At 37.7% G+C, this 14,510-nt stretch overlaps 1 protein-coding gene across 2 annotated transcripts in view; it reads right to left on the reverse strand.

Moving 5' to 3' along the window:
• Window positions 1–14,510, reverse strand: part of PREX1 (phosphatidylinositol-3,4,5-trisphosphate dependent Rac exchange factor 1) — a 168,806-nt gene that overhangs the window by 40,773 nt on the left and 113,523 nt on the right. For both annotated transcript variants that reach the window (XM_032993589.2, XM_032993588.2), the window contains exons 11-14: window positions 13,965–14,065; window positions 10,354–10,457; window positions 9,616–9,665; window positions 5,170–5,245 (exon numbers count right to left, since the gene is read on the reverse strand). In XM_032993589.2, coding sequence (XP_032849480.2) covers window positions 5,170–5,245; window positions 9,616–9,665; window positions 10,354–10,457; window positions 13,965–14,065 — 331 coding nt within the window. The remainder of the gene's footprint in view (window positions 1–5,169; window positions 5,246–9,615; window positions 9,666–10,353; window positions 10,458–13,964; window positions 14,066–14,510) is intronic.

The following is a 14,510-nucleotide window of genomic DNA, read 5'->3' on the forward strand; positions in this document are numbered from 1 at the left end:
GATGCTCTTTGTAGGGAACAATAGCAAGAAATTAAAATAGCCACCCTGTTGCCTAAATCCCATTCATTCCTATATATAGCATCTCTTGCCTCCTACAGGAACTAGGAGGACAAATACCAGGATTCTGGAAAGTAGGTGTTTAACCCACAAAGGGACATAATATAATCTCAGTGTAAAGACTTCTTATTTGCAATCATAGTGTCAGACTTTAGGACCCATTAGCCACAGACAATAAAACTCATTCTTAGAGAGAGAAGTTGAGAGATCTTATCTATATTCAACCAAAGGGAGAAAAACCCCAGAGTAAACGCAGTGCATGGGAACTCCAAAGGTCAGACTGGTTAAAACTGCAGTGGCATTCTTTTCTTACACAGCAGACCCAGAACAAAGGCTTCAGTTTCCCACTGCCTGAAGCCTTGAGTGTAGTATTTCAAAACAGGTACTAAAGACAGACATGAAAGTTCCAAATAATGCTGGTAAAAATCAGCAAGTACTATTGGTCTTACTCAGAAGAAAAACATTGTTAACACTGGTGACTTGATGCAAGATTACCTGCTTCCCAGTCCCCACATGGGCACAGAAGTACCTGGGATCTGCTATCTCGCTAAGAGTAGTTGGTCAGATCATTCCAGCAGGTAGGAGACCTGCTGCTTTGGCAGAGGAACAATTTCAGCGTACTACTTTCAGTCCTGCTAAATCAGAAGCTGTATCCTACAAGTATTACACCTTTTTTCCCCTGCATCTGGAGAACTAGATATCCTGAAGCTCTAGCAGCAATTGCAGAGTGACATACTGGCTGTTTTAAGCAAACCAGCTTGCAGACCCCCTGATCTTGTCAGCAGAACATCAGTCCTATTTCAAGTCCTGCTAAGGAGAGCAGTAGCTATTTGCCAGGCAAATACTGGCAAAGAACATCGCTATGGAGTGAAGATCTTATTGAAATACAGGATAAAACAGGATAAAGCAGCTTTTGCCAATCAGCAGCACTATTAGATCTTGTTGAAGAGATTTTCTGAGAGAAAAAAAGAAAGTCATGACATTTACAAATTAAGAACTCAATACTGCTGTCTTGATAGTAAAAAGACCAAGGCAGTTCTGGAAGACTTGGATGATTACATAATCACAGAAGGAAAGCCAAGAAAGGGGCTTTAACAAACCCGAAGTTTAACTTTTACTATAAACTAATTTAAAGTCTTCATAAGTTTTTCTTCAGTTTCAACATCCTGTCATGTGACAACTCTCAACACTCACTTTGTATTACCTTATAGGATAAATGGGTAGTTTATTTTACAGAGGCTGGGACTTAAAAATCTAATTTCTTCTTTCAACTGTAAATAAACTGGAGGAGAAATGTCTTCTAATGTTACTCTCTTAACCATCAGGAACCTGCTTTTGGCTTAGGCAACAAAATTTTCGTGTAGAAAGGCTCTAAACCAGACTTGGCTACTCCTGATGATGTTAACTTGGCCTCAAAACATTCCCCTAGTAAAACAACATTTTCTGTTTATAAAATATAACTCGAAATAGATAATTTCAGCTCACCTGTATGTACTTCTAAATTTTATGTAGCAATTTGTCCAAATACAATGAAAGCAGTGACAAAAATCTTAAGAAAACCGAACCACTTACAATCAACAATCTTAACAGAACGTGTGTCTCATAACTTTTTCATACAGAAATTGGATGTGAAACTAGATACACTAGTTTTGACAAGATAATTTTGGTTTATTCAAATAAAATCACTGAATTAGTCAGCAGAATTACAGAAACAGTTTACAGTCAGTACCACAGTGAAGAATCATGTCCAAAGCACACTATTATTATTACCATTACTACTGCCACCATTATTGTTATTATTATCATTATTGTTGTTGTTGTCTAGTTCTGGTAATGATGTGATGACTAAAGCCCTAATCATGGTTCACGGCTGATTGTTTTGAGATGCATAAACTCAACAATTAAGATGGTCTCTGTCCTAGATTCTTCACAACCCACATGCAGGAGAAAAGAAAGCAGATGAACACAGATAAGTTAAGAACAGCAACCAAACCACTTTTATATATGTTGTTGATGTCATGGAAAAGGAGAGTGTTAAGATTATGAAGTGCTCCTTCCAATTGGGAAGAAAGCCAAAGGCAATGCAATGCACAGAGATACAATATATGCTGACATAAAAAGAGGAACGGATGGGTGGAAATAAGAGACCCACTAGAGCAAAAGACCTAAAGAATCTTACCAGCAGGTTTCTACTTTGCATTTGTCCCTTTACTTCTATTCTACCTTTCATAAAATCGTCATTTTAAGTTTCTTAGACTTAGGATTGGGGATTCAACTGGTAGAGTTTTACAACAGACCATTTCTGGAGGTCTGGATGTAAATCTTCACCCAGATGACAAAAGTACTCTTTCTGTGGCAGTGCAGTCTTTTAGTGCACCCTCAATAGCACCCAAGATTCTGTGTAGTACAAGAGCTCTGACAGAGGCCTGTATTCCTCTTTGTTCTCAGCCTACTGGCAGCGGGAGAAAGATTCAGTTGTAAAATGAAGTTGGGAGGGTCCAGAATCAATGAAAGAATGAGCTCCTTCCCTTCAAGGATTATCTCTAAATATATGTAGGGACCACAATTTAATTCACAGACGCTTTCAGTCTAAATCCATGGATATGGATCAGATATTTCTCCTTTCAGGCTCTGACTGCTGAAACCATTTATCTTGTATTCAGACAGTCACTAAAGTAATGCCTACAAAGAACTCTAATATAGCATTATGTTTCCCAGGATTTGACTTTGTGCCTCAAGAAGAGGCATAAACACTTCCATCTCCAATCAGCATTTAGGCTCATATGTGCTCTCCACCATCATACTTAATGCTTTATTTTAGTGTTTCATGCACTATTCACCTAAAACATACTATGGGCATAACTGCTACAGGATCCAGGCAATGTGAAGACCTATAAACAATCAAGCAAATTCAGCATTAAATCTCTAAGTCATTAGGAAACCCCTTGACCATCTTCCCTCACTCCCACGTACTGAATAATCTGTGCTAGCATATCATAGGGCACTTACTAATAAATCTGATAGAGATGCTTAGCTCCTGCAGATCCCTGATGTCTACACAGCCACAAATGCATGGCACATCTAATAACAGAGTTTTTAATGCCTATCCAGTCCCAGCCTCTGAGTGCATACAATGCATAGAGGATAATAACATATATCACATTTTAATACAATTGTTAAATGCACGCAAGATTAAGCCTCATTGATAACCCACTTATCTTTTGTCAGAAGTGTAACAGCCAACAATTTCCAGGTAGGAGGATCAGGGTACAAAACACAATTGACATAATTTCTTTGACTATAAGTTCTTACTCGTTTGCTCTGTTCAGTTTTGCGAATATTTGTAAGTCACAGAAATGAACAGTTTTCTTATTAGGGAGGGGTCCCACTGTCATTTATAATCTAAATTACAAACAGAAATGAGAAAGACTATCCTTCAAGACAGTCATCCCTATGTCACTAAATGTAATAGAAACAATAGTCCTCACTTTTTGTTCACTGTTTCTAAACTAAAATCATGATGCAAATTGATTGTCAGAAACAAGAATAAATATATCCCAGCATTTTTGTGTAACAGGTTGTTATCAAATCAGATACGACCACCAAGATTTTAAGAGATGCCTAAAGTTAAACTGAAAGGTAGATATTTGAGCAGTTAAACAAATGCACTACTCTGCAAAAAGCTGAGTATTCATTAGCTACTGCTAAAATCTGTTGTTAGCTAATATGACCAAAGTATGAATGGTTGCTAGAAAATAGTTCAATCTAATATGAAAAATCCAAGCAAACCTTCATAAAACTTACTATTTGTAAGGATCTATGAGTAAGGATTGATTTAGCCATCTAGACAGGAATTCAACTAAGTCATACACAGTGACTTAAATGTTTAACAATGTTCGTCTTTAACTGAGCACTGAAAAAATTTCCCTTATCTTTGAATTCGTATGCATACATATATGCACACATATACAAAATATAAATTAGAGTCCTCTATATCTCCATATCTGGCTTTAAGTACATTCTGGTTCAATCTTGATGGAAAGTTCAGTAAACAGGAGAACTAACAGCCACAATAACCTACCAGAATGAAGAAAAATGGGGAAGGAAACGAACTACCTTTTCGAGACCAAGAGCTGATGTTTTTTATTTTGCTGTCTGAGCCTCTCTATTGCCTACAGCTCTATGATTAACTATTATATTGGCCAGATTAGCCTGATTGCATCTCTCTCCTTTGGGCAAAGCAGGCCTTTTTTTCCCCCTTCAGCTTTCCATGAAGAAGACCCAGTTAAATCACATGTAACTGATATGACAACCTCAGTACTAATATTCTTGCTCTCCTCTATGCTCTTAACGGGAAAAAATTGACTACTCCACCCTCACTCAGTTATTTGACACAGAACACCCTTAAATCATATCAATCTTATTAATGTAGGAAGATGTCAAATGCAATTGCAAGAAACATTTCTGAAGGACAACATCCCTGGTTGTCAGAGGCCTGATTCTCATTCAGACTAGTCTCCCTTTATGTCATTTTGGCAGTATAGGACTTAATGTGATTGTGAATCAGAGCATCAGTTAAGATAAAACCATAATGTGCAGCTGACACTATGATGGTAAGCAACATGGCATACTCCCCGTTTAGATTGCTTTAGACTATCAAAGCTAAATTTTTATTTTCTCAAGCTACAGGCTCTTCTCTGTAATTACAATGTAGATGTGGGGCAACTACAATATCTAAAGACAACTGCATGGTTATTGGTGTAAAAATAGACTAATTTTTAAATAAAATTGTACCACACCTCTACTTGATTAAATGAGATCAACATTGCTTCAGATGTCTTCCAAAAATCACAAGAAATAGAAAAGATCCCCAAGAACGTCCAGTTCACCACTCCTAGGGCTAACAAAAAACATTCTTCCTCTTTATGCTGCCAAATAACAAGACTTCACCAAATGAACAATAACAGAAAGCATACGACAGTAAATTCAAACAATCAGAGTATGTACAATGATGTTGTAATATTCTCCAGATAAATGAGTTTATTTACTTTTAAATGGAACTGAAAAATTAAGCTCCTTGTCAAAGACAGCAGTATTTAAAAATTTTCTTACCTGTGCAATAAGCCAATCCACTAATTTACTTGCAGGGATTACTGATTTGTAGGTCTTTAGGTGGTAGTCACGGTCTCTAAGAAAGAGAATTCAGGGAAAAACAGGACAAAAAGGTAAACATTTCTTTTATACTCTAAACCTACATACACTATTGTGAACTACTATTATTAAGTTGTGGAAAGAAAAAGAATTATAGATGGGGAAAAAAATGAGACTCCCAACCACAAATAAATAAGACAAAAAATAAGAAGCAGATATCCTTTTTCTCTAGAAGAAAGGACTAGTTTTAAAACTTTTCTAACAACTTGAATTAGGAAGATATTTCAGATCAATACAGAGCGGTGTTATTTCAAATTTCTCTAGAGGTTGTTTCAAGCCATCTTCAGTGAGCTCATATTCCTGCCAGAGGTAGCCACAATATTTTTTCACAGATGTACTGAGCTGCTGCTTTAACTCAGGTTAGAATACGGCCACCATCGGTTCTGGTGGAAAAACACATTCTTCTGGCTGGAAGTCATCTTCTAGTTTCCATCCCAAACCCATTCATGTCCAGTTTACATTTATTGGCTCAGTGCCAGTCCCACCTATAAGCTGAAATAGCTCTTCTCTAGTGTTTACCCATGCATGTATTCATAGAGAGTGACCCTACACATTCCCTATGCCCCCTTTTAGTTAGGCTCACTGAATTAAGCACTTTTTAGACAACTCTGTCAAGAGAGATTTTCCTGATTCTCCATACCTGTTCAGATTTTACTTCCTTTAGCAAAATATGACAGAGTAGCCGGATACAAATAGAGTACACAGTGTTCTTTTATGGCATTAGATAATTTCAGCCATTGTAAATAAAAAAAGAAGTGTTGTATTTAGGTCTTGTAACACAACTTGCAACATCTCACACACAGCCCTTGTAGAGAGCGGTAATGTTCCTGAAATAAGGAAAAGGAACCCTGTTGTAACTTGCTGCTTTTTGCAGTTTTCTTCCATTCCTCTTCTTAGAGCCATGGAGATAACTGATGTTTTTAGTCTTTCATAAAATACTTCTAAAGAATTTTGATACAAATGTAAGAGGACTATGTGGCTCAGGACATTGAGCTCTAACACCTTTCACCTCCAGGTCACTGGATTTAATCCAGCTCATGAGAGAATGAAAAGCTCTTTCCATTTTAAGGCTGTTTACTGGCTCAAGTGAAATAAATTTCGTGGTCTTGATCCAGTTCCTAGTTCCACATCACAAAAGCCGTTACCACAATTAATTTGCATTAATTGGCTCCCTCTTGTTGAGAGTCTCAGTAGAGAGGCCAAATGCTGAATGGGCTATTAAGAATTAATTCCTCTCTCACCCTTGGAGGTGGTCCTTCTATTTCAAGCTTGAGGTCCACTGGCATGACTGTGGAAGGAAACTTCCACAGCCACTGCAATTGTTTTACAGTCCGGATGTATCTACATGGCAGCTCAAGAGAGGACTTTTTTCTTCTGTTCTGTCAAACCAACCTTTCGTTAGCACCACACTATCTGATATTTCCTTTTTTCTAAAAATCTAATATCAAACCACCATCTAAAATTCATCCTATTCATGTTCCTTTTACTAATGATCTACAGATACAAATATGTTGTGACTGGCTTCTGCAAATAAATACAGCAGAAATGCCTGTCATTCCAGAATGCAGGGTGTGAGAAATCAGAAAGGGAAACAGGATTTTCAGAACTTGAAAACAAACAAACAAACAAACAAACAAACAAACCACAACCAAACAGAACCCCCCCATGACAGTATTTCCAGAAATACGTAACCTCAGAACAAAAGCTTTCCTCATAGTGCTTAGACACATTTTTGACTTGTCTTCCAGTAATGTGCTAAACCCAGCACAAAGCTGTGGGAGTTTTCTGAGCAGTTTTTCCCTCTCGCGCTCTTATCTTGAGAAAATGTGCTTTTGAAATGTCAGAACAATAAAGAAAAGCATTAAAATATGGAGTACTAATGAGTAGGAGTTTCCAGATTGTGAGAAGCAACTCCCAACATTTTCATACAGATGCTGACATAGAGCCAGGGTTTTGAATAAGCTGGCATCAGGATCTTGGTCCAAGGCCCAGTCTTTCACTGCTTGTAGTGCAATGCTTGTCAGGATGAATATTTCAACATTAGTTCACTGACTTTTCTCCCCATTTCAATCTAGCCTAAAGAGGAGTAGAGTGTGAATCGTAAAATGTTATCCAGAACCATAAGCTGCAAGTGAATAGTCAAATATAGATGTGGGAACCATTAAAATTCTGGCAGAACCTTGCTGCCTCATAGAAACTAGAACAACATAATATTCTTCACAGGGTCTAGCCCATCTACACACCTAAGTATTGTTCATCATGTGTAAGTGGGAGCAAGTTCTCCCACCCTCACAACTTCCAAGTAGAGAGACATATTCAAGCAGAGAGACAATCGTCTAAGATTTTTCAAAATGTTTTACTTCTTATGTACCAAGCCCAAAAGTACCATGCTTTGTTTCCAGTGCGGTATATCATCTTGTCCTCAAAGTACATCAGTGTTACAGTTTACTTAAAGAAAATTATAAAGGCAAAGGCTACATGGAAACTCCCAGGAAAGCCAAATTTCATCCCAAGGTTGTCAACAAAATAACTGAATTTTGAACTTTATGATTCCTCCAGATCCTCTTGGCACATGCACCTGCTACTCCAAGCAGTTTTGCTGATTTTCTAGAAGGAAGGTTGCCCCAGAAAAGTAGGCCTCATCAATCTTGCTAGCATGATTGCAGGGAGCAGCAGTCTGAAGATGCCAGATAAAGCAGTGGTCCAAAGGCACTGCAAAAAGTAATAGGCTTTGCACAACTAACTTGGCTAAAAGCTAGCTCCTTTAGGCTACCATTAGGCTTGTCAGTGGCAAAAAGACATGAAAGGATAACAACGTAGGAGATTCAGTTTTCTAACAGGGAGATAAAAGGAAGAGTGAGTAGGAAAGAGAATGGTGGGAAGAACAACCTAAACATACTGAGAACATTAAATCTATCCAGAAGAATCTTAAAAACTTCTGATAGTCTTCTATTTTTCACTTGTCATACACAGCTTAGATTCATGCTGTTGCTAACACAGATTAATCATGATATTAGAAGATTCTCCATCGAGGATTCTATTACAAAAATAGTATATTGATAAAATACCACAAGACAGGACTACAGTAGTTATTTTGTCCTAGCTGATTCCCTAAAGCATAAGACTACAGCCCTTTCGGTTTGTGGGTACCCTGAGGTCAGAGAAATTTTTTGAGCTCTGGTTACCATTCCTACTCTGTATGTGAATTGCCATCTTAAGGGGTGAAATGTGTATGTGCAAATACACACATGCATATACTTAGCTATTTTTCCTACCAAGGGCTGCATCATGCTTTCCTGCTCTCTCCATACCTTTTAGGCTAACTGAAATCTGTATTATTGTAGAATGGCTATTCTGGGAAAAAAAAAAAAAAAAGCAGAGATCTAATTAGGCAAATTTGTGACTGATGAATGGCAACTATCTTTGCAGTTCCCTTTAGCATTACAATGGCATCTCAGTGAAGTATCTGTTGTACAACTCAGGAACAAGAGGTCAGTTCTGCTGAATTTGGGACTTCAGTCATGCCCACCAGAAGTTTTTTCCTTCTTCATTAGCTTTTTGTATGTAAAAATGTTTTCTGAAGTGAAAACACCTAATTTTCAATTATAAACAACCTAAACAGAACACCTACATGGTTCAGGGTGGTTTCCATTATAGGCCAGAAATGTTCCTCTGATGTCACAGTAAAGCAAGAACATGTAAAAATTATCTCCTGGGATTTGGGAAGAGAATTAGTGCTTGCAGATTATTTCAATTACTTAGCGTTTCTTTATAGAGTCAAGTTCTGAAGATTCCAACCAAAATTTTCAGAGTTTTTTTAAAATTGCAGCTTCAGATTTTATTCCACTTCAGATTGCTTTTTGTCTGTTTAGAGTGCTCTGAATGAAGGAATCCTAGCACATTGGCATACGTTTACATCACTTTAGCATCTGTTTACATTTTCTATAACCCAAATAATACAGCAGCTACAATCACACCACAAAATCTGCCCTGAAACAGTAGTCATTTATTAATCACACCTACTTTAACTCACAGAAAATGCCAAAGTAAGCATGACACAAGTTTATTTGTTAACAGCTCTCATAAACTGACAGAGGAAGCAAATGTCAGAAAGACAGTAACACTAGCCTTTCACTCTCCCAGAACACAGTTTCAACATCGTCCAGCAAATGTACAACTACAGATTTGTAGAGATAGAACTGTGGAGATATCATGGTAGTAAAAGAGCCAAGAAAATGCAGAAAATTACTGTTTATAATAACAAATAAGAAAGATTTCCATAGTAACGTGTCATCCTTTTAAGAAAGCCAGACAATATATACAAGGGGATCATGAAGGTGAACTTACTTTACCACTGGAGTATATAGGCAGTGTAGTCGGCAGTAGAGCCTCACACCCTGAAGGAAGATAGATGCATGGTACTATCAGTTTTTTCCTTTTCAAAGAAACACTGACTAGCTAGCAAACCTGGACACTGATGTCTTTACTCAGCTGGAATTATTATTGATTAACTGTTTTACAAAACAGTTCCCTTATCCTCTCTGTCAAACATTCTTTCTTCTTTCCCTTCCTCCAAGAGCAAAAAAAAAACCCTGTTTTTTTATCTCTATTTACCTCCATTCCAGCATTTTCTCCATTAATCCTTCCTCACAATTAACCCATGAACTGATGTCCATAAGAAGAAATCCAATTTATTAAAAGGTATGTGGGCAGATACGGGATCAACAGAACTCATCTGACGTAAAATTATCAGGAACAGCAGTTCAATATTGATCTCTTCTATCTCCCTGAACCATAATGCCCAGATTTTCAACAGACATGCTGTATTATGGCCTACTGTTTTCTTTTAAGACCTTTTGTTACTGTATTAGGATTGTAATCAGCAGTCTTGGGTCCAGTTACAACTGCACTGTTATTTATTGCTAAGCTCTGCTTCCGCTCCCTAGAGTGAATGTCTCCTATGGCATTAGGATGGATAGCTTAATACAGCAAAAATAAACAGCATTAGGGTCAATGACATTCAGAGGTAGAGCAAATGCTTTTCATGCAAATAACAAGGTTCCAACCAAGATTGATAATACAAACCTTGGACATGATGTCTTCCAATTCACTTCTTGGTTTGTAAGTTCCATCATCATAGCGAAATCTGTACATCACCTGCTCATTCTTAAACTGGTGCTTATCTGAAACTAAAACACCAGCATGATAATTAAAACGAGCCTTTTCTCCCCTGTCATGTTCTTCATAGGCCAGTTAGTATGTCTCACCTAAGTATTTGCTGGTATCTATTATTTTCTGAAGAAAGGACTCAGTTCTTCAAATTTCCCCTTATTGTGTGTATATATATGCTTATATGAACTTCTGAATAGCTCCACTAACAAAAGCAGTTTTCTAAAATACTGCAGTTTCATTAACTGAAATTTATTTCTTTTACACCAGATTCAATTTACATAAGACTTTGGAAACAGTCATAGTGCAAGTAATTGGGACTGTCTGACTTTTTTCAGTAAGTTTTGAACAAAGTACCTGCAAACTCCCACAACAGTTACCACCGCATTGAAGTAATTTTTGCAGTTGCCCAAAGTTCTGCAACTCCAAAAGCAGAAGCGTGCTGGTGGGAGGAACTACAGCTGTTAGAGATACTCTTCTACCATGGTTTTTGTATTTACTAGTGAGTTCCTTCTAAAAATTAAATAGCATTTTTGAGAGACTGCTTTTTCACCCAGAATAGCCATCCCATAGTAGGGCAATAAAAATCTTATTGGGTAATGCTATATACTGATAGGCTTTAAAGACAAGAACACAAAAGATGCTTCAGTGTGATAAGGAATCATTCCAAAAGAAGCACTGCCCAAAATGAGAAGAGAGTTAAAAACTACACCCAGTTTCACACAGATTTACCCAATACACCAGACTGGAACAGGCTTGAAGTCTATATCCAATTATATGTAGGTTTATTCTGTCTCTATTCTAAGGTAAACTACTTCAGTAGAACACGGAGGTAGGAAACCCTCATACTGAAGATAGTAATTTGGTAACTAGTAGAAATTATTTGTTTCTCTGATTAGTAGATAGATGGTAATTATAAGTTAAAAAGTGCCAATGACTGTTCGAATTAAAAATAATAATAAAGTATCTCCCAGATTTTACAGTATGTAATATAGAAATGCCATTGTTCACAATTATGTAGAGAAGGAGGAGGAAATCTGGAGAAGAGCAGCCAAAGCAGACAGCAGATAAAGTGGGGTAGCTTAGTCACTGTAATCTTTCCTGCCTTTGCCAGTGTAACAAAATCATGGCCAGATCTTTGTGCTGGGGCACCTTTTAATATTTTGGGTGCAGTATTTCATAGCATAGGCACAGCATTTGATGAACTGAGAGAAAATATGGATTTACACTATTTAAGATGCATCTTAGGCTGAATTTGATTAACCTGAGAAAACTGATTGCACTGGATGACTAAAGACAATTAAACTGGGTTAGGCAGATTCCAAAGTACCAGGATTCAGTCTGAGATTTAGTCTACCCCTTGCAGAGTGGGCAGGGTAACTGTTTAGAAGGCAGAGACCAAAAATCTTTAAGGCCTTCCCTCATTACATAGGACATCCTGGCCTTTAATCAAGATTCCTGCTTTTGGTGATATTTTTCCTTAATTTCACAGAATAAAACAAAATTTGCAGGATCTGGTGTATAGCCTTTTGTATACAGTGGAATCTAAGCTGTGTAAGTGATTGACTTCTTTGAGTGTCTTCATGCTCTGTATTTTGTATTTCTATATCCAATTGAGAATTGAGTCTGCAGAAAATGTCTTTTGTGTCTGGCACACAGCAAATCAGGTTCTGATCACTTTGCATTCTGTGACAGGCACCAGAACTTCCACATCAGCAGTCCCAGATAAAATAGCCAGAATTAAAGGAGTTACAGAGGAAACTGAATGATAAACACACAGAGCTCAGCACTTAGCACAGAGCTCAGCATTTAGCAATCTTCTATGGCCCTGCTTCTCAGCCAGGCTGAGAGCTCAGCAGTTTCTACCTGACAGCAATATTATGTCAAGTGAAAACAAAAGATAAAAGATACTGCCTAATGTGGAATAGAGGTAAGGTCTTCATTATGGTGCTTAAGTTTTAAGTTTTTGCTACATTAGGAGACATAATGGGATACTTCCATGTTTAATGATTTATAAAAACCTCAAGGATATTGTAAGATTAAAACTAAACCAGATGCATCTTACTCAGGGCATTTGAATAAGGGAGCAGTAGATAAAACAGCACAACTTTCTCTGAGCTGTAAATTTGTGTTTAGAGAGAAAGGACACTGCTGCAAGTGTAAAAGTATGAAGTTATGGCAAGGTAAACAGTCACAAGGAAATAAGTCTCAAGAAAGCTTTTTCCACCAACAGTGCAAGTTTACACATTCAGAATGCAAGCAAGTAAAGGTGTGAGTGCAAAAGAGCATTTTTCATCCAAAGTGGTATCCCTACACATTGGAGCCACAGTGTTTCAGTTCTCCAAATCCACAGTTAGGTGTTCAGTGCTTTTGAGTTCATGCTCAAAGCCCTTCAAAGTCTGAATGTGCCTGAAAGTATGTCTTGGAAGTGTATGTGCATGAAGGATTATGGTACTGCTCATATTATTTCTCTACGTGTTAATTAAAAGAAGATAACAGACATCACTTCTTAACAATGTTGTTGTCACCTGAAAGACAAGTTTGTAGAGTGAGTTACCAAGAGATTAAAGCAAGACTAGCCTAATTAAATGGCTCCCCTACTTAAATTGGTTTCCAAGAGCTTGCATGGAAATGTAGATCACTGGTGACTGAAGACCTATATACTGTACTCCTCTGATGTGCATTCTGCAGCTAAACTCATCTGAATGTCAGAATTGAGGCATCTGCTGTTTAACTAGAATAGGACAGTGTTGCTCTGCTGCATAACATAATATGAAAACAATAGGAAACAGCAGGACAAATCTGGATTTGAAGGACATAACCTGGAGAGACACCTTGTTTTAGTAGAAATGCAGATAGCACAAAAATTTTTCAAACAAGCATCTTGTGCTACTTTGGTCACGCAGCACTTTTGTATGTACTATCCTACTCTTCTAAAATACCCCTCATCACAGCACTTCAAGGGCATCTGCTGGGTGTGACGAGGGAATATGGTGCATCACTGTTTTAAAGAGAGACATTCTTGACAAATGAGCTGGAAAGAACAAATCCCACAAGCAGCCCTCCATCATCTCTTTTCTTTATGACAAGCAGTCTCATTAGAAAGAATGATCCATCTTCTGGAACCCCTCACTCTGTACCTGTGTCCCATTCTAAAGGAGCACTGCTCAACTATTCTCTGTATTGCTGATGTCTCATATGGAAAACTGTATTTATTAATCACTTGAGATTTTCGAACACACATAATACAAAGGAATATACATCTGATATAGTCCACAACAAAGATGTTGCAGAGAAATCAAACAACCACAGGCATTAACACTTTCAGAATACCCAACAAGTCCCGTTTCCATGACATAAATTTGCCTACTCATTAATCCCAAAAAGTCATTAAACATTTTGAGGATTTGATGGGTACAGTACAGAAAAGTATTTGAACATCATGTTAACAGCTGCAGTCAGTTTTCCATACTCATTTCCAGGGCATTACTGAAATCTGACATCTCTTTATGGCATGGAGCACTCACCATGATGAATGATTCCATTTTCTAGTAGTGCCTGTCCCAGGTTGACCCCTTCCTCTGGTTTGCTTATCTCTCCAATCTCTGTGAGCCATGACACAAACTCACTGCAAAGGGAAGCAGAACAGCAACAATTAGCTCTTTCGCTCTGCCTCTCAAAGTCATCAGCCAACCACAGGAGACTTTCTCCTTGAAGCAAGTGTGAAAACTGTTGTAACTCATGATATCTCTACTAGGTGGCTTGATTTCCTACATTTCTGGAGGAAACGCTCTGCAGACAATCCAGATGTCCCATCTGTGAGTTTTCCCACCGTTCCCCCCTTAGCTTATCACAATTAACATGCACACAAAAGGTAAGACAACCTGGCTGGATCTATAAACATGGTGCAAATCCTTATTTTATTGAGCAATCCAGACATCCAAGGGGGAAAAAGAAAGCAAGATTAACTGATGACCTTAAAACAAGTTGGACAACTGAGAAAACATCTACTTCTATCCAAGCTATCTCTCCAAGCAGCATTCATGGTCTGACTTAGTTATATATACTCACCT

This window comes from Tyto alba, unplaced genomic scaffold (assembly GCF_018691265.1).
Source record: "Tyto alba isolate M040663 unplaced genomic scaffold, T.alba_DEE_v4.0 Super-Scaffold_33, whole genome shotgun sequence".
In the NCBI taxonomy this organism is placed as follows: Eukaryota; Metazoa; Chordata; class Aves; order Strigiformes; family Tytonidae; genus Tyto; species Tyto alba.